The sequence below is a fragment of the Opisthorchis viverrini genome (assembly GCF_000715545.1).
Source record: "Opisthorchis viverrini unplaced genomic scaffold opera_v5_215, whole genome shotgun sequence".
NCBI lineage: Eukaryota > Metazoa > Platyhelminthes > Trematoda > Opisthorchiida > Opisthorchiidae > Opisthorchis > Opisthorchis viverrini.
The window spans coordinates 295,380-314,430 of record NW_008751868.1 but is presented as its reverse complement, the minus strand read 5'-3'; the positions used below and the strand labels follow the sequence as shown (position 1 = coordinate 314,430).

The following is a 19,051-nucleotide window of genomic DNA, read 5'->3' as shown; positions in this document are numbered from 1 at the left end:
CGACGGCCGATGGGCGAACCTACATTGCACGCAGACAAAAATATGCAACTGAGATGCGTCGCCATGTGATGCAGCCAAGGGATATTTCGCCAAGGCCGCACACCAACTGTATGTTTAAATACTTTTACAACTGAAACCACGAAGGTTCGATAAGCAATTAAGAGACGACTGGGTGGGGCCCAAAACTTCGTTCCGGTGGACGAGCAAAATGAGCGCAAGTGCCTCTGAAACATAAAAAGGGTCACCTCACTTGAACGTTTGACCAACAAGTGGAAGTCTTGTTTGTACGTGCAATGTTGAATTAGTCCACAAAAGTCAACCCACTGTGACATCGACTCCTCGAACAGTGCCGCCTCTCCATCGCCCCACGAAAACACTACCTTGTCCGACTTCTAGTCTGACGTCTAAGGGATTTGCACATCGAACAGGAATGTTTCTACCAACCACACAAGCATCCCATTGCCCCGTAAGTAAAAACATCCGAGTGAACAGTAAAAAAAGACAGGTCCCGTCGGATGCACAAGCATATTGATCTAACCTGGCCACCGGATTCTCCAAACGGAATTATTGGGTAGAACTGTAGGTTTCAAGTATCAATTGTACTTATCTCAAAGCCATATGGAATTACATGGGGATGTCAATCGAAGAAAAACTGAACGGTCCCTAGTAAAAGACGCTCAAATTTGAGGACAAAATCGTGAGGAGATAGATGGAACAGCCAACGGTTGCCGTCGTCAGCATAAGAGGTGCCGACGGGAACAAGAGGAAGCTTCAAGGAACCGATCTAACTGAGGTAACCTTAATCTCTTTACATATAAAAAGCAAGGACACGCTGTTACTTCCTTCTTGTGTCAATTCAAGCACATTTCCTTCAGGTCTGTGAACTATATAAATGTGTGCTCTATAAGGGGGAAGCCACACAGAGGTATCTGAATCTGGGTTGTCTGATTGGATGATCTGGCGTTTGAGTGCACAGCCATGATACTCACAACAATACTCTCATGCCACACTGGCCGTCACGTGGAGTATGCAGCTGGGTCCCCTTGCTTGCTGCATGGCGGATAAGCGAAAACATGCGACTGCTGACGCCTCCCTTCTTAAACTTCTAAGTTCATAAGTATCTCCGCAAGTCCAAGTACAAGAACTGACCGCATTGTTCAACGTGCACCCCACTTAGTTAGGGGTTCTATCCGTCTGACTTCAGTAACAACCTCAAACATTTCAAATTCCATGCGACTGCGCCTCCCTTCTTAAACTTCTAAGTTCATAAGTATCTCCGCAAGTCCAAGTACAAGAACTGACCGCATTGTTCAACGTGCACCCCACTTAGTTAGGGGTTCTATCCGTCTGACTTCAGTAACAACCTCAAACATTTCAAATTCTGTTTTCAAACATCGAAAGCTGGACTACTTAGCTCCCTTTAATGTTTGCACATTAAAGCAAGCAGGACAACAAGTGGCTATTGTTCGTACGCTGAATTCCATCTAGATCAAAGTATGCTGCTTGTCAGCTTTCATTGTGCCTTTCAGGTATAGGCGCACTTCGCTTAGCCATTGAGAAGCTAGTGGACCCAGAAATAGATGAAACTATCAGAACCGGCTCCTTGAACGCCCGCCACATGGTTCTACAACGGATATAAAAGGTCACTGGGAACAAATATCCAGAGCGCTACTCAAAGTCATAGTTTCCGCTTGCGTTACAACCCAGTCCACATCATCCAAACATTGGATCTCTGATAGGATCGTGGCTTTGTTGGAGGCCGGGTGACCAATTCCTTTTGGCCGCAACCACAACTCAACCCGACGCCAAATAAAATCGAGTGACCATTCAAACCGCGAAGTTTGGTAGACCTGAAAGGCCGAAGAAATGAAAGATGTGAAAAGTGATGGCCGTTCCACTTGATTCGTTTGACTGGTTCTAAGAAACCTCTTGACAACGGAATTATCAGACAGCAGAATAGCTTTCTGATATCCAGCAAAGTAGAACGTTTGGATCATTGGATACAATACTTCAAATAACGATTCAATCGGCTACCTGCTACCTCAAATCCGGAATGCAGGCCTTCAACAGAAAGGTGGACTGTGGGCACGGAACCCCCTTCAGCTTCAGCAGTGTCCGAAACAAGCATATCGTGCTCCTGGACCTGACGACCTTATATCTGCTCCATTCAAAGATGGCGGTGAATTCCTCAGCCAGTACCTATCTAGCCTATTTGGGTCTATCTAAACAAAAGACGGTCCCAGAAAACAGGGGTAAGTTGATAATAGTGTCCATTTTCAAAAATGTACTCGCAATGAATGAAGGGAGCACAGAGGCATCAAACTGATTCACGTTGAACGAGGCTTCTGGGGTCACAGTGTCCATCGTCTTAAAGCGGCATGCGAAAACTCGATCCGCGACCATCAAGCGGGATTTCTACCGGGGCAGAGGTTGCATAAACCACATTTTCACACTCCGTCAGATGTTAGAAATGCCACATACATAGGCGGCCCATAATCTTAGGGTTCCTTGATTTCAAGGGTGTGTTCGATTCTGCCGATAGGTCAGTGCTGCTAACCACACTTACTCAAGAGGGAATGCCCCAGAAGTTTGTGAACCTGCTCCGGTCCCAATATTCACATGCTTCAGAAAGTGCAGTCTCTGAACATACCCCTTACCATTCAAGGAGAATTTTACACACCTTGTTAGTCGTATTAGCTCTCATGGAAGTGATCCTGATGAGGTCAGTGCACGGATCACAAAAGCTAGAATCATCTTTGCCGATTTCGCGTCACCTGTGACGTCGAAAAAGCAAACAACTGGGTCTCAAGGATCGCTCGCGTGTACCAAGCTATAGTAAGGGTTGTATTGTTGTATGGTTGCAAGACAGTCTCTGCGGGAAACATTCAACACTATCAACTGCGTTGGCTGGGCTGTGTGCTACGCATGTCAAGACACCGTCTACCGAAACGAGTGTTGTTCTCCGTCCCAACTTCCGAATGGCGCAAGTCACGAGATAGACACTGCCTGGAGACATTGCAAGAGAGGGCGTATGGTCGATGTCAGTAGCGTTCATATTGTTGGTTTCTTTTCAGATTGTTTGATTGAGCACTTGCAGGTGTAGGAAACTCAGAGTGCTTGCGGTAGACCGGCATCAGGTTCTCTCCCTCACTCAATCTTCATATCATCCTAAGGCTTAAAATAATGAGTTAGACTTTGGGGTTGTACGGCAGTGAAGCATCAGTGTCAACTTTGATGTTGCCTTGTCTGATGATGCTGACATGTACGACGTACTACCGACCTAAACGACGGAGCCCTTCCTCCTTGTGTTTCTCTTCTCGGTTGCACTGTGTACTACGATTCCCATTCAGTCTCACGACTAACAAGTATGAGCAGTCTTCGTCAAAGTCACGGATACATCGTCATCATGAAGAGTTTCATTATTGTTTTATTAATTCACGTTGTAACTTTCAATACAACCTCTCATGAAATGCCTATACTCAGATCGATCTGCACACACCACACAGTTAAGGGCGGACGGTCCATGCCAAACTATATTAGCTCACTTAACTGGTAGCACGGTTCAACTGCAAAACACTACCGATCGTTTGAACGAAATGGTAAGTGTGATCGTTGGATTTCTTCTGCCGTTGTAGTGTTGTGCGGAGAGATATTCAACTTCCGCGGGTGGCACATGGGCGGCTCTGTATGACAGTGAGTGGCCTGCTGTAGAAACGCATTGTGACACGAAAATGGCGCAATTCCTAATGGGTCGAAGAGCTGATGTCTTCAGGGGGACGAGAGTGGATGTTGTCGGGACAGCATTTTGTGTGAATTGATTATACACTCGATCAACTACCAAGGTCACATGGACAAACAGATTGTTGGACTCGAGAAATACACTCATTTGCAAATCGATTTGGTTTTCACGGGATACTCAATTGAATCTCTCGTTTATGATGTCCTTTATGAAAATATACTGCGATATCTCGAATATCGTGCCAACTGAATCATGAGGCGGCCTGTGTGTAGCACATTCAGTTGGAGGACATCATAAACGAGAGATTCAACTGAGTCTTCCGTGAAAACCAAATTGATTTGCAAATGAGTGTATTTCTCTAAAACAGTGCAATTCGGGTTCAAGTAGATCATAAGGTTGACGGAAACTCGGGGACTGCGCCTTCCTGATGAGCCCCAAGAAGGGCGAAACCGGTCGTGGGCTGTCGAAGAGTTTTCAGCAGCCTTGTGAATAGTTTCCTTTATGAAAAGATCGTTGGACTGTTCAAAAGCTGAAAACACGATGAAAAAGCACGGCATCGCTCCTATTTCGACTATTTGGATAGAAATAGGATTGAACTGCAGTAAATCACCTAAATTTTCACAGAAACATCACGACAAGTCAGGCGCAATGAGTCACAGTTTCAGGCAGTGATCATAAATTGTTATCTTTGGTGGTTAGGAGCAGTCCTAATGAAGGTACTGTTCTAAGTGAATATAGCTGATAGGATGAAAGACATTTGATACCGAGATCCATTGTCAGTTAGAATCCATATTCTGCAGTTGCGTGGGGTGAGTCAGCCACTTGGTTGAGAGATGAGATAATCCACAGCAAATGCTGTGGAATGGTTGGTTAGTGCTTACCAGTGGCCTTGGGACGGTAAACAGGCGCCGACAAATAAGTTTATGTCACAAAAATCCTCGTTGTGTGAGCGACCCACTCGTTGAAGACCACACACACACACACCGACAAGGTGACAGAAACAACTTACTGTGTATAGCCATTGTTGCTACCACCGGCTATTTCTTTTCCTCACCAACTTGAGTCAAAATCAACAGCTTTGATAACGGAAACCTGAATTATACCCCGGTCGACTGAAAACTTAACTCGTTCACTGAGGCTATCGACTTCGTAAGCCGAAGTGGTTAGAGCGCGGATTACTAACCTGAAGGTCCGCGGTTCGAATCCGACCTCCGCCACTCGACTTCCCCTGTCTAGGCTTGGGCAACCTGGCAGTATCCCAGCCCTCGTGCTTCCTTCGGGTGGCATGGCAGCTAGGCACCGGAAGGGTGCTACAGCTGAACGCTTTATCTTTATCTTTTACCCTCCCACGCAGTGGCTTCGAGCCCGAGTCTTGTACATTTTCCATACCTTGATTTGGATGGGCTTACGTCGTAACGAGATGAATTCAAAGTCCTGCATTTTGGTCTTTAGATTCCACTGACCACCGTATATGAGTAGGCTGGCGATGTGCCAAAATATTCGTAGCTCGGGTGCGTTTTATTAACAGTTGATCAGCTGACCGTGATATATTTGTCGAGACTGGGAATTAATTTACGAACGTTTCGCCATCAGTATCTAACCAACTGCGCACTCATGATGTCTCCTCAGTTGGCGACAAGACGTTTGCAAGTACGGCGAACAGATCAACAACCAATAGGCAAGTAGGTCCTGCTTCACAAGGCCATAATGGCTCAACCGACTGCAACTATTCTCATTACAACCGCCCATCATCTGCCATATGTAGTTGCGAATTCTCACATCCCTCCGCTTAACCTATTTTCTGGCGCAATAGTGCCAGCGAAGTATAATCAACTAGAACTTCAAACCCAGACTGCTATTCCGTCCCACGGGTGCTTTCCATGAGAGTCAACGATTCCAACACTACCAGCTTCCTTGATATTTGCTTTGCGGACTGAAATGAGTCCAAAGCGTTGTCCAGAAACCACAAATGACGTTGTTCTCACCCTGTGCATGTACCTCTACATGTAATTTAGGAAAAATACGCGAGTTGAAGCCATCACTAGACAAGTTTATCGGACAAAACTGTTGACCGTACATTCAGCACTAAACATCACGCTATCTCACCGTCATTTATCAATCTCACGAGTTTCTCTAACCGCTGTTTCCCTCGGCACAGACTTCCAAATTCGGTTTACACATACACCTGATACCACATTCACCAACACCTACCTCCTCTATCTCTATCTAAATTTCGTACCAATGCAATACACTTTCCGTGCATGTACTAAGATAGGTAAAAGGGACATTACCAATAATGCAGTTTGACTGAGGTTGACAACCGCCACGCCTTATAAACATACGTGTGCAAACAACACAGCAACATAAGCACTAACCACTAGGAAGAGGTATGTAAACGCGCTTCTCCAATCGTCTTCTGAGAGCCTCATCGATGTCCCAGGGAAAGTTGGTCGCAGCCAAAACCATAACCGTCTTGGTTGGATCTTCCTGTTGTCCAGTGGCTCCGGTGACACCTGAAACAAAGAGCTAGGTGTTGAGGCTAGGCAAGCTACCATAAAACAGATGGCGGTAGCAACGTCACGGCTAGAATGATGAGCAGCGTTGGAGAAAGACGTTTGCTCTGGAAGTATGAAGAGAATAACAAACCAAAGGCTCGTGGTTGAACGGCTAAGTTTGAAACTACTAGTTAGGAGGTTACGGGTTCGAGTCTCTCTGGATTTTCGCGAGATACGCACTAATGATGATTCCAAACAAGGATGAAACAGATGTACAGTGCCTCTCGGTTTTCCAACACAGACAGAATGCACTTACAAGACGAAATCTCCACAAAAACCGTACGGGCTATTGAACTTTTTACCACGCAGACATGGTCAACACACAGAGGCCCGTACGAGTGGCTTTTGAAAGACCCACTCGTAGGTAAAAAAGTAATATGCTTCTAGCTGACCTGATACAACATACATGGCTGCTAACTTGTGTTAGGGCTTCAATTCGAGCCCCACTATTACGTTTTGGTTGAGGGAAAAGTTACCACAGTATGCCACCAGCTTTTGTGTGTACTCATTTGTACGCTCGTGCCGAGAAACATACGCTGGTCGTACGACAAAGCATTTGTCGGACAGAATGAGTGAACACATTTCTGTGTCTCTGATTGGTAGTTGAAAAAATAGACTCAAGTACGAATGCATCACATTTGGTCGAAACCATTCATGTCATCCACAAACAATAAGCCTTCGACATCATATACCGCGCACTTCTGGTACAATCCAGACTATTATCAATCTCAGAGGCGATTGGAATCTGACTATTGGACACACAACTTGGCGTCTGAAAGAAACTTGTGTGACCTTTGAACTTGAAATGGCCTGCTAAAAATCAGGCCCACAAGCCTGTCTGACATTGATGTCACTTATTTAATTCCGTGACCTATTGACCTATCCTTCCTTTGAATTCTGTTTCACTAACGTGTATATATCTCCGATTTTATCTTTTTCACTTGATTTCTGGTAACAAATAAATTTGTGATGTAGTCCTGATGTAGTCAATCACAAAAAATAAGATGTGTTCGCGACCTTCGTTCTTCCGCAATTGTGTTTACACCTAGCGGAACAGAAACGAAGGCAGCCTGACATGTAACGAGGCAGACGGATTTACAAGATTTACTGAAGGAGGACGTTCATGATACCTGTGATAACACAACCAACGGTGGATTGTGCGGGGCATGAGACCTGATGTGAACGTCACTTTTCGTCATTTCACATTTCGCGTTTGCAAACCTGAGACCAGTGTCATGCGAGTACGGATTCGACTATCAGCACGTGCACACCAAATGCAATCCATCACATTGGTAATCGATTTGTGATTACCACCGACCTCAGCGAATATGCCAACAACGAACGAATCCAAACGAACTGTTCCACATTTCCAAGAAAACACTGCCCTCATACCCTTGTAGAAATTCCCTAATAAGCCCATAAAGGTGCAAAGAGTATTGTACTGCCAACATAAACACGCTGACCACACACCTGCCACCAGTAATAGAAAACAATACGTTCAGTGGGGCTACGGGCAGGGTAGTAAACGGGGATTAACGCGAACTGTTTATTACTTGGCGTTTCCAACTTTGGCGCTTGGAATCCCCCGTAGGAGGGGATTTTGCTGGTTGAGCACGACTGCTTTAGTCCATCATTACCACTACTCGCAGCAATACGAGGGACTAACAATGGTGATTCATTGCCCTACGGCCAAATCAATTTGTTTGAATGAAGCTCAACAATGGAAGATAAATTGGAGGGGAACCCAAGATCGGCCACGTCTCCAAAGTTAGTTGGAAAATTTGGGAAGGGCTGATAGCAGAAACACTAGTGCCAAATTTGCCGTCATATCGTTCAGTATTTCCATTGAAGCACAATGAGGGTGACATGAGCTACATCCCGAAAAGCGGACAGAAAATCGGCTGTTAGTTCATTCGCTGAACCGGGCAAGTTGATTGCAAACGTTTCATCACCAAGCAAGGTGACAACCATCATCGATGCGTTTTTAAGGAGCGGAGTAGTGAAGTTGATTGCAACGTTTCATCACCAAGCAAGGTGACAACCATCATCGATGCGTTTTTAAGGAGCGGAGTAGTGCGTTTGTGTCCTTATACGTGTAGTTAGCCGGGGCTGAATTTCGGTCACGATCGGTTGTTCGGCCTTCTATCGTACGTGCTGATTGGTCGATGGTCACGTGACTTTTACCTTAACCCATGTTCCCGTCAACTGGTCAGTGTCCGGATGACCTCTGTCCTTAATCTATTTATGTTCCACCTTGTGACCTTTGCTAATGTGACACAAAGGAGCTTCCTGAACAGGAATACTCAGAGAGCCTACTATCGGATTAACAAACCGATGCTCAATGCACAACTACTGGTGCATCGCTAAGCTTTACTCGAGGCCCTTACAACGCACTGATGATGTCCCCTTGATTGGTTAAGAAACGTTTGCAATCACATTGCCCGGCTCAGCGAACAAACCAACGACCATCTAAACTACTTGAGCTACCACCACACCATTCAGGAACAAACCATCAAAACATTTGGCAACATCCTTCATTCTCTTTGCTATGTCATACCAGTCCACTCCTAGATTTCCGTCACTCCAATTGAGACACAGAAAACAACGCTGTCCTTGGCGTGCGTAACACATGGCTCAGCCACCTTAGATTGTAGCGCTGGAAGCATTCTTTGAGTGAAATATCGTCTACCTCATAAATGGCCCGTTGCCTGATCACCTCATTCTGAATGCGCTAGTTCCAGCTAAGTTCAACCACAGTTCTGAGACACTCATTGTCAAAGACCTGTAGACGTCTCGGATCTCCCGCCTGAAGCGGACAAGTTATGCAGCTGCATAGTAATACAACTCGCACTGTAGTCCCAAATACGCAAATTAACAAAAGCAATCATGGCCTATGAGATCCGTGCGTTGACTTCGTCTGTCACACTACCGTCAGAGCTAACGCAACTCTCGAGATATGTAAACTGCTTTTTACAACTTCCGGTGTCTGTATTTGAATTCTCGGAAGCATGTACTTTAAGTCTAGGTGCGGAGCATATGCCAGAGAATGGGATGACCCTGATAAGTTACTGTTGTTCAAAAATGATAACGGTATCGTTGGCGTATTTCAGATCCACAAGGCTCGCACAAAGGAAGAGATCTGAACACCGGGATTGCGGAGGTCCTTCAGAGTTCGCCTCACATTAAGAACGAAATTGAACAGAAATGGGGATTGGACATCCTTGTTGGACACCCATTCGTGGAGTCACGTGATTACATAGATCCATGTGAAAAAATGGCAACATTCCGTTGTCGCTCAGTGTTATGTTTCAGTACAAAGTACCCAGCCATTTCGAACAGTAAGTTTAATTTCAGACATATAGTCTATGTTTTCACAGATAGCTAGATGAGTTAAACGTCCGACCGAAGAAGCATACAATGAAATATCTTCCTTTACTACTTGGGAATGGGTTTCGGTGCTAACGGTTCATCGTCACTCATTACTGGCTCCAAGATCATCAGAAAAGTTAGAAAATTGCCCGCGTAAGGGAAAAAAACGAGATGACGACACTAATTAATATCATGAAAAGATTGCCGATGGACTCCCTATTTGCCATACGGATAATCTGTATTCGTAGTCGAGATATGGTAAAAAACTACATATGGGTAAATATCTACCCAGCGAAATACACGCATGCGCAAACTAATTTGGTTTTGCGAGGGACTTACCTGGAACCCAGGTGAATTTCTCGTTTTGGATGTTTCCAGGCAACTGAATGTGCTGCACCAGGCCGCCTCATGTTTCAGTTGCTACGATATTCGAGATATCGCGATACATGTAGTTTTGTAATGCACTACTCATAAGGTTGACAAACATCCACCTATTTTGCGCACGTCTTTTCAGGCCTTGTTGGTATTGTTGCATTTTCTACAATCTTGGCCCTCTTCGCCTAGTTTGCTGCTCTCAGAAGAAAAACAGTACAACACGAGGACGAAAGGTCCCACAAATGCCCGCATGCACATCACATCTAGCCGATACTTTCAGAAAAGCCCCCCCTGTCAAACACAGCGAAGTAGCACGGTAGCCATCTGAACCGTCTCGCACAGAACAGGCAAACCGACACGGTCAGCCAGTACTAATGGACGCACCTGAGGAAAACAAACCTTGGAAGTCCGGGCGTCCTGAAACAGGCTGATCCTGGTCCGTCAAATAGGGAATATCGAACAACTAAGCCCCCGTGCATCACAACACGGAGGACCCTGATACAAGTTTGACGATCAATCAGAATACGGCGCCCGACGGCAAGTGCACACCACACGCTGAAGCAGTGATTAGTACGTGGGTAGTAATGCCGCTCACCTATAGACAGGGGTGTTGAATTCACATTAGACTGATCGCAACAAACAACTGACCCGGTAACAGTTTTACTTTGACAACAGGCCTCTCTAAATCATTCTCGGTTGGAGTGAGCAAACTGTGTTTATGCAATCAGACCGGTTGTGCCTTGACTTGAGTCGAGAACAGTTGATCAGATCAAAACCCAATTTCCTGCAATTAACGTCTCCGTATCGGAGACGTGCTAAGATACGATTCCCTTTCTTTCAGTACATCGTCAGATGTCCATGTTAGCGAGGAAACATTCGTGTACGTGTGAAGCGTGGGATATTGTTCAGGAGTTTAAAACTACTACGTTATTGGTCTATTCTTATCCATGAAAGCCTAGTTTAATTTGACTGTAGTTGGAGTCCGTACCCTTGATCGCACGCTTCGGTATCACGTGGTCATGCGATGGGTCACGTGTGACAGGTGACTCTATCAGGCTTACAGGCTGGGTGACAGAAGTTGAATGTCACTTTGTTACAATCCGTGCTTCAGCTGGTCCAGGAACTGTGGATAAAACGATGCGGATATACGCGGATGTACAATGCTCCAGGTATCATCACAATGTACATGACAGATGTTGCACCTTCTACCCTGGCATCAAGTCTATTTAGGTACCAGCAGCAAGTAGGGTAAGAACTTTTTTACTTATAACCGTCCGGATTGTTCGCGTCTGTTTTATAGTCACTCCTTCCAACTCTTGAGTATGGCATCAAGTTCAAGAGAATCTGAAATAAATAAGCCAAATCAGAAGACGCGACTTGACCGTTGTAACATTTGTGAAAATACGGCTAGTGAATTCTACGTATCAACGGACTGAATTCCATTTGACTTGACACAAACTATCTAAAGACTGTCGAGTCGCGAACACACAGTGCCACTTACATTCGGTGTGAAGTAAATAACAAGCAAACAGGTACAGTTTTTTTTAATTTTACGGCATCGGGCTTCAGTAACCACGTGTATCTAGCACCTATCCGAATATCCGCTCATGAGAAGGCGAATATATGCCAGTCAACGACTTGTTAGGCGCCGGAATGGGTGATTTGGGCCCAATTCCGCCCCAACACCGGGATGGGTATACAGCAACCCCCTCAGCTTTAGCTCCTGAACAGAGGTTCCATAAAGAGATCACCACGTTCCCCAGCAAACTTTTTTAATGTATAAATGGGTTCTACTATTGCCAAAGTGAGAGCCCAGTAACAACTCTACCACTTGTTTTCAAAACTGTTCCGAAACTAGGGAGTGTGAATTTTGCTTGGCACGACAGCTGATTACCGTTTAGTTATAGTAGGCCATAATGAGCTATAATAGCTCACCGGTCGCTGACTGATGAAACTGATGGCCGGACTTGTCATAGAACAAAATGGTCCCGCGGTCCGAATACTGATGTGTCCTGGAGCGTAGTCGGAGTAGATATCCTAGCCAACTCCATGAACGTTCCAAAGAATTGGTGGGCTGAGCTGGCCACCGACAGCTCCTTCGTATCAAATCAGTTTCATAAGTCCATGTCCAAGAACGATCACGCCATGAGAAATAAGGTATTCCAGACCCTCACAGGAAGAGTGAAGGTCGTTCGGCTCATGAAACACTGTTCAACCAATGTTGGGCTGTCGACGCTAACCAACAAAAAGGCAGTGGAAGTCAGAAAATAAAGAGATTGCACAAATTTTTAGTTTCTTTTGGGAGTTACGTGTGCAGACAGCCTAGTGAGTGTCGGAGCGCAAACGGCCGTTACGGGCCATTCATTGAATAGCTATCACAACAGTGACATCAGCAAAGGCTGGCTGCCAAAATAAAAAATCGAATTCGTCAAGCACTACTCATGAGGTTGTCTGGAAACATCAAAAATGAGAGATTCGGCTGGGTTCTAGGTGAGTCTCTCTCGAAGAATTTCCAGTAACCTTATGAATAGCGCATTACAAATATGCATGCATCGCGATATGTCGAATATCGTAGCAACTGAAACATGAGGCGGCCTAGTGCAGCACATTCACTTGCCTGGAAACATCACAAATGAGAGATTTAGCTGGGTTCCAGGTGAGTCTCTCACAAAACCAAATTTGTTTGCAAATGAGTGTATTTCGCTAAAAAATCGATTTATTTTCCGCAGTGATCGAGGATTAAAGAGTCTCCGCAAAGTATGCCTGCAGAAGTTTCAACTAGAAGGAAATCAAGTTGACGTCTTGAAAACGAACAAGCAAACAGGATACAAAGTAAGTGAGACGAAAACTTACCTTAGTTAACCCTTTGAGGCAGTTAAACGACCTGACTTAGGAAGACTCATTTTTGGATGTGCATATACGATGATTATGCTATTTGACCTATAGGCATGTCTTTGGACACCAGTGGACGTGACCTGAGTCTCATCGATGAAAATAGGACAGATTAGTTATAGATGGTTGCAGAATTTGCATCATTCACATACACATCATACTCATTTGAACAGTTCTCCTCCTGTCCTGGCGCAAGTATGTTCACACGTGATAACTCAGTTGAGTCAAGCATGTGCTGGTGGAGTAGTGGTTACACGCTCGTCTACATGTCAGATGGCCAGAGTTCAAAGCTCGCCACTGCCGAAGATATGCACTGCTGATGAACTCTAATAACTCGAATTCAGTGCTTTCCCTCTTTGGAGTGCGCCTACCAGAATAAATGTGCTAGGAGAGGAGGAAAACTCCTTATACAAAAATGATGAGTGTAAATACGACAGATTGTTCCGTTGCCAAATCCCGATCAGAGCTGAATGATACCAAGTGATAAAACAAATAAGGGTAATCGTTAAGCAGTAACACCCTTTCGGTGCCCAGCCGCCATGCCATCCGAAGGTAGAACTAGGGGTGGGATACTGCCAGGGTGTCCAGGCCTAGACAGGGTGGGTCGAGAGGCAGGGGTCGGGTTTGGACTACGGACCCTCTGGTTAGTAAATTTGCGCTCTAATCACTGAGCTATCTTCCTCAGGTGAGTGTGGTCCCTTCCATGGCTTGGGCAACCTGGCAATATCCCAGCCCTCGTACTTTCTTCGGGTGACATGGCAGCTAGGCACCGGAAGGGTGTTACAGTTGAACGATATGAATCATGACAGGCATACAATGTCTCATCAGGCCGCAGCCAATAATTAAGTAAGCTTCATTGTTGCTGTGAACACAAATCCGTTAGCCTGATAATTGACCCCCAAAAGTGCGTCCACTTCAGACAGGTCCCACACAGTCTAGCGTCATACATGAAAAGTTCGTAAAAGCCACGCCTTCTACTTTGAATAGAAACACACAGTAGAGCGAGACAATGGAGTGATATATCAACTTGGGTATATCAGGGGATTTATGTTTAGTGTCACATCGTGTACAGTATTATTCCAAGGATGAAGAATGATCAACTACATAACTGAAAGAAAAGGGGGACAATGAATGATAGAAAACAGCAGGCTGATGTCAAGATCCCAGTATCCACGTAAGAACATCATAAATGGGAGATTCAACAGGACTCTAGGTGAGTCTCCTCCCAAAACCAAATTGATAGGCAAATGAGTGTATTTGTCGATAACTTGGATTAAAGACATTTTCTGGACATTTGGCACCAGATAACGTTTCAGAGGGATAGAATTATCGATTTCCCTGATAAATTAGCCTCAAACGACCTCCGAAGTTTTTAGACAATGTCCGACCTAGAAGTACAGGAAAACTCGCCCGAACACAGGACTAGAGTGTTTTTTTTAAGGTTTGGAGAAAACAGTATTTAGCGAATTCCAATATAACCTTTCTGACTGGACGCGGAGCTTGACTGTAATGTATTTGCGGAATTACTAAACGCCATCAGCATCCTGACAAAAAACAGTGTCATGCATCCATAAAGTTAAGACTCATGAGCCATATGAACTCGATGTCACGAATCTAGAGAAAGAACAAAAATAACCTGATAGTCTGTTTGTTCCTCGAAATACCAGTATTCGCATTGGCTGCGACCCACAATCGGGAAAAAAACAGAGAACTCACCATCCATTTGAACTAACAGTTCGGACTTCACGCGTCTTGAAGCCTCGTGTTCGGATTCACCACCACGCCTGGAACAAATAGAGTCGATTTCGTCCATAAATATTGTACTCGGCGCATAGAATCTGGCCATGTCGAATAAAAGTCGCACCAACTTTTCCGATTCTCCTCGCCACTTGCTTGTCAAACTGGAACTGGAAACGTTGAAGAAGGTGGTGCCACATTCAGTCGCAACAGCCTTGGCTAGCAAAGTTTTCCCGGTTCCTGGCGGTCCAACCATAAGAACGCCCTAAGATGGCAACGACAGATGCACACGTAAATGCCATGCCATTTATTAAGCAAAGAGCCCTACCAAAGTGGAAAACCAGAATGGTGGTAAAGAAATTTCGGCTGTTACCCAAAAATGGCACAGCCGGAAACCATCACCGAGGCATCATCCTCGCCACTGAGCTTGTCAAGGGACACGAGTGCTATTCTTGGTGACGCAACATGTATACTGAAGACACCGTTCCTATATGTTCGAGGAGCAGGGTTAGTATTCAGAGGCAACAACCGTCCAAATGCATACATCTTTGGTAAACAACAAGTTTTGAGGAGTGAAATAAGGCTGACCAGTAGAGATTAAAAATAATTAAGGACCAAAGACTGACTCTTATGGGACATAGCGTTGCACATAAAATGTCCTTGATAGGACCTCTCAAAACACTACCTTCAGTGCCGTCGCGGAGGTGTTCAGTCCATCCTAGCAATGATCCGCCGGTGTCGTATGCCTGATGATTAACCAGGATCTCTAGTGGTCAACGAGGCCGAAAGTAGACAAGAACTCCAAGCAGACTACGTCGAATTCTGTAACACTGTCAGCTTTTCAATCTCTGGCTCTTAGTAGGTTAAACGTGTGAGACAGTTGCTGACGAATGTTGAAGGTCTCTGGGAGTACACGGAATCGCTCTCGCGGATTAATTGTGTACTCATTACATAAAGGGATGAAGCCAGACCGTTTGGATCTGGTTTGTACCAAGGCCACGCGGTGTTCCGGTTAGTAATGTGATTGTTCTGCTGCATGCGAACTGTTGTTGGTCAACAGAACCAACTGAATTCGTTTTTGAGGTTGCACTAACCATGGCCTTAAGTTTTGCAACAAACACCATCCATGGGACCTCTGTTAGAACGGCATACAAGATCTTCCACGTGTTAATTCCCGTTGGATCCGCAAAATCACTGTAGCGCACGAGTGCGCGAACCCTTTAGAGGCTATCTAATCAGCACCGCTTTCACTGTAGATAGCAATATATAGGCGGCAGATACTAATGCTTATATCCGACAAAAAATATACAGAAAGCCATAGAAAGGTGAAAATAAAGGAGAGGAATGGGAATTTATTGAGAACATCTCAGTTCCTGAGAAGAACCGCGTTGAAGTAAACGCAGCTGAGGGGAATAAGGCGTCAGGATTGACGTGGGGGTCTTTGCGAACCTCACCGAAGTCAAGCTTATTCCACCATGACAGGTAAACACCGTCTGAGCGGTCCGACTGGGAAATGAAACCATGGACGCCACTGGGATGCGTTACTTGCTATGTTCTTTAGGACTTTCAGCCGTAGGTCAGCGAATCATGTGAACCTCACACATGGAAGGAAACGAAACCACTGTATTTGAACTGACAACAGCTGCTTTCAGGTGTCACGTCATGTTCGTTCAATAACCTTTTGCCAACAAGGATTTGAGCGGAAAACACAACTTCGTTCGTGGATGTTGGTCGGGCACATGCAGTGCATGTCCAAAACACCTAAACCACACTGTAGGGGTTCCACAAATCAACAGCACGTAGTACTTGCTAAAACTGGTCCTTTCAGGGGTACCACGACTTCTGAGCCTGTGTCAATGGAAGGCGGTAAAATAACACTATCTCAAAAAATCGTCCGGGAATGAGTGAACGTCACTATCCGCATGGGAATGGGACAAGATCCAGGAAGATTAAAGTATACATATGTGTGCACCCACCATATATGTATATATTCAATAAAATGTTTGCAGTACCTACCACATGGTAAGCAAAAATGGTCGGCGATGAAACCGCTAAGCAAATGCAGTACCTCCGGAGGTCCAAGTGAGTGAAGCACCACTGGTTCTTTTGTCAAAGACGAAAATTAGAAAGCAACTGACTGACTAATCAAGCGTAATCCCATGACTTACCTTCCAAGGACGACGAATTCCTTTAAAGAAGTTTGGTAGTACCATGGGTAGGACAACAGCTTCTTTTAACAATCGTTTGGCTTCCTCCAACTCTGCTATGTCATCCCACCGGACATTTGGGTTGCGTTGTACAATGTCTCGTTCAAGCATTTCAACCAAATCCTTGTCGTAACCACTCGGGTCGAACTTGAGCTCTTCCGAAGCAGGTGGATCGTTGGATGCGGTTGCTGCGCCTTTTGGACGTCGAGTAGGGGCTAAGAGGTACAACAGACAAAGCAGAAGCTTTGTTATGGCGATAACCCGGAAAAAATGATGCAGTGAGAGGATGCGAGCATGACAAAGGACGAACGGTTCTTAATACGCTTTGATGATATGCATGAGGTTGTTTCGTGATTCACAGGACTAGTAATACCAATATTGTCAGAAGTAATACTTCACCTGGGGCGAGATGGCCGAAGTGGTTAGAGCGCGGATTACTAACCTGAAGGTCCGTGGTTCGAATCCGACCTCCGCCACTCGACTTCCCCTGTCTAGGCTTGGGCAACCTGGCAGTATCCCAGCCCTCGTGCTTCCTTCGGGTGGCATGGCAGCTAGGCACCGGAAGGGTGCTACAGCTGAACACAATACTTCACCTCAAGAAAGGAGAAGCCTTATGCACTCAAACAGTGGTATCCAGTGTGCAAATTAGAAATCGTTACGGGGTTTGTATAACATATTGGAAACCTGAAAATATTGCAGGAATGTGATACAGGCTTCACCTAGCTGACAGCCATATCGAAGGCACTAATACTGAGGTATCGCGCCATGCAGCACAAACAAACTACAGTAATAGGAAAAGATGAATCTGGCTTTCAAACGAGTTGTGGAAGCTGAAACTTCTTGAGTGAAAGTTATAATGAGGGCCATTGTTCCCCCTGGCCCTAAAGTTGCTAAGGGTATTCAGATATATTGCACTGCATCTGAAAACATGCTCCAGGGGTCAAAATAAAGGAACAGTTCGCTTGACGAAACATACTGATTATAAGGTTACTCAAGACATTTTCGACAGCCCATGACCGGTTGGGGCTCATTGGATACGGTCAAGTCACCGAAATTACGTCAATTTTGTCATACCTGAACGCTAATTGAATCCAAAATTCGTGAGGTACACTAATTTGAAAAAAAACCACTTTGTTTTAATGGTATAGTCGAGTGAATCCTAGCTGAACCTCTTCAACTGACGGAAGCCTGATAACTGCGTCTACCTGAGGAGTCCCAAGAAAGGCGAAACCAGTATAAGGATCTTAAGCAACTCTATGAGTAGTGTGCCCCGTCAAGAAAGTATACTACGATATCTGGAGTATCGTACGACCTGAAGCATGAGGCCAAGTTTGTACATGCATTCATCCATAAGTGAGAGATTCAGCTGAGTTTTCCGCTAAAACAAAATTGGTTTGCGAATGAGCGCATCTCGAAAAGAGACAGTAGCCCCATTTCAGGAAACCGAAGATTACAGAATCCGAAAGACGAATCCGGTTACAAAGTCAAAGTACTCAAGATAAGTATGCGTAATGTACTAGATATTCAGAGAACATAAAATGCAGCCAACAAGACTTTGGTGAAAGTGGATTAAACAGAGGGAAGCCATCCGGGGTGAGTTGCGATTTTACCTCGGTTACACCATCATGGAGGACGGAAGTCAGAAAGGAAGTATCACCGAGACAGTGGTGAAATTATCTATACTGTTTGACGGAAAATTCCACGTCCTAAAACTTTGGAACAATGAGTGGCAATGAACATCAGTGAGACCATCCCATGGAAACATAAAGCACGGTAGACATAATCCCCTAAGCTTCAGGATGGACGAGTACCATATCATCAGTATAAGCCTTCGAAGATTGAAGATATTTAAGCCAGTAGCGTGCGAGGATATGGGGAGACTGAAGGAAAAACACTTTTGGGAACATCGGCATAGGGGCGAGATGGCCCAAGTGGTTAGAGCGCGAATTTACTGATAGGAAGGTCTGTGGTTCAAATCCGACCTCCGCCATTCACTTCTCGTGTCTAGGCTGGGGCAACCTGGCAGTATCCCAGACCTTGTGCTTCCTTCGGGTGGCATGGCAGCTAGGCACCGGAAGGGTGCTACAGCTGAACGCTTACATCGGCATTTGCCGAGAGTGAAGTGTATGGCTAATAATGCTTACTAACGAAGGTGAGATTTCGACCTTTGTGTTCCA

General features: G+C 45.2%; 2 protein-coding genes across 2 annotated transcripts in view; one reads left to right on the top strand and one right to left on the bottom strand.

Annotated features, from left to right (window-relative positions):
• Window positions 1-19,051, bottom strand: part of T265_08318 (hypothetical protein) — a gene marked incomplete at both ends in the record, with an annotated part of 44,362 nt that overhangs the window by 11,208 nt on the left and 14,103 nt on the right. The window contains 3 exons of the mRNA XM_009174084.1: window positions 6,115-6,252; window positions 14,647-14,932; window positions 16,836-17,089. Coding sequence (XP_009172348.1) covers window positions 6,115-6,252; window positions 14,647-14,932; window positions 16,836-17,089 — 678 coding nt within the window. The remainder of the gene's footprint in view (window positions 1-6,114; window positions 6,253-14,646; window positions 14,933-16,835; window positions 17,090-19,051) is intronic.
• On the top strand, window positions 2,855-19,021 carry T265_08319 (hypothetical protein; the record flags this gene model as incomplete). Its single annotated transcript, XM_009174085.1, has 3 exons — window positions 2,855-3,099; window positions 17,323-17,577; window positions 18,883-19,021. The coding sequence occupies 3 exons, from the start codon at window positions 2,855-2,857 to the stop codon at window positions 19,019-19,021; spliced, it is 639 nt and encodes a 212-aa protein (XP_009172349.1).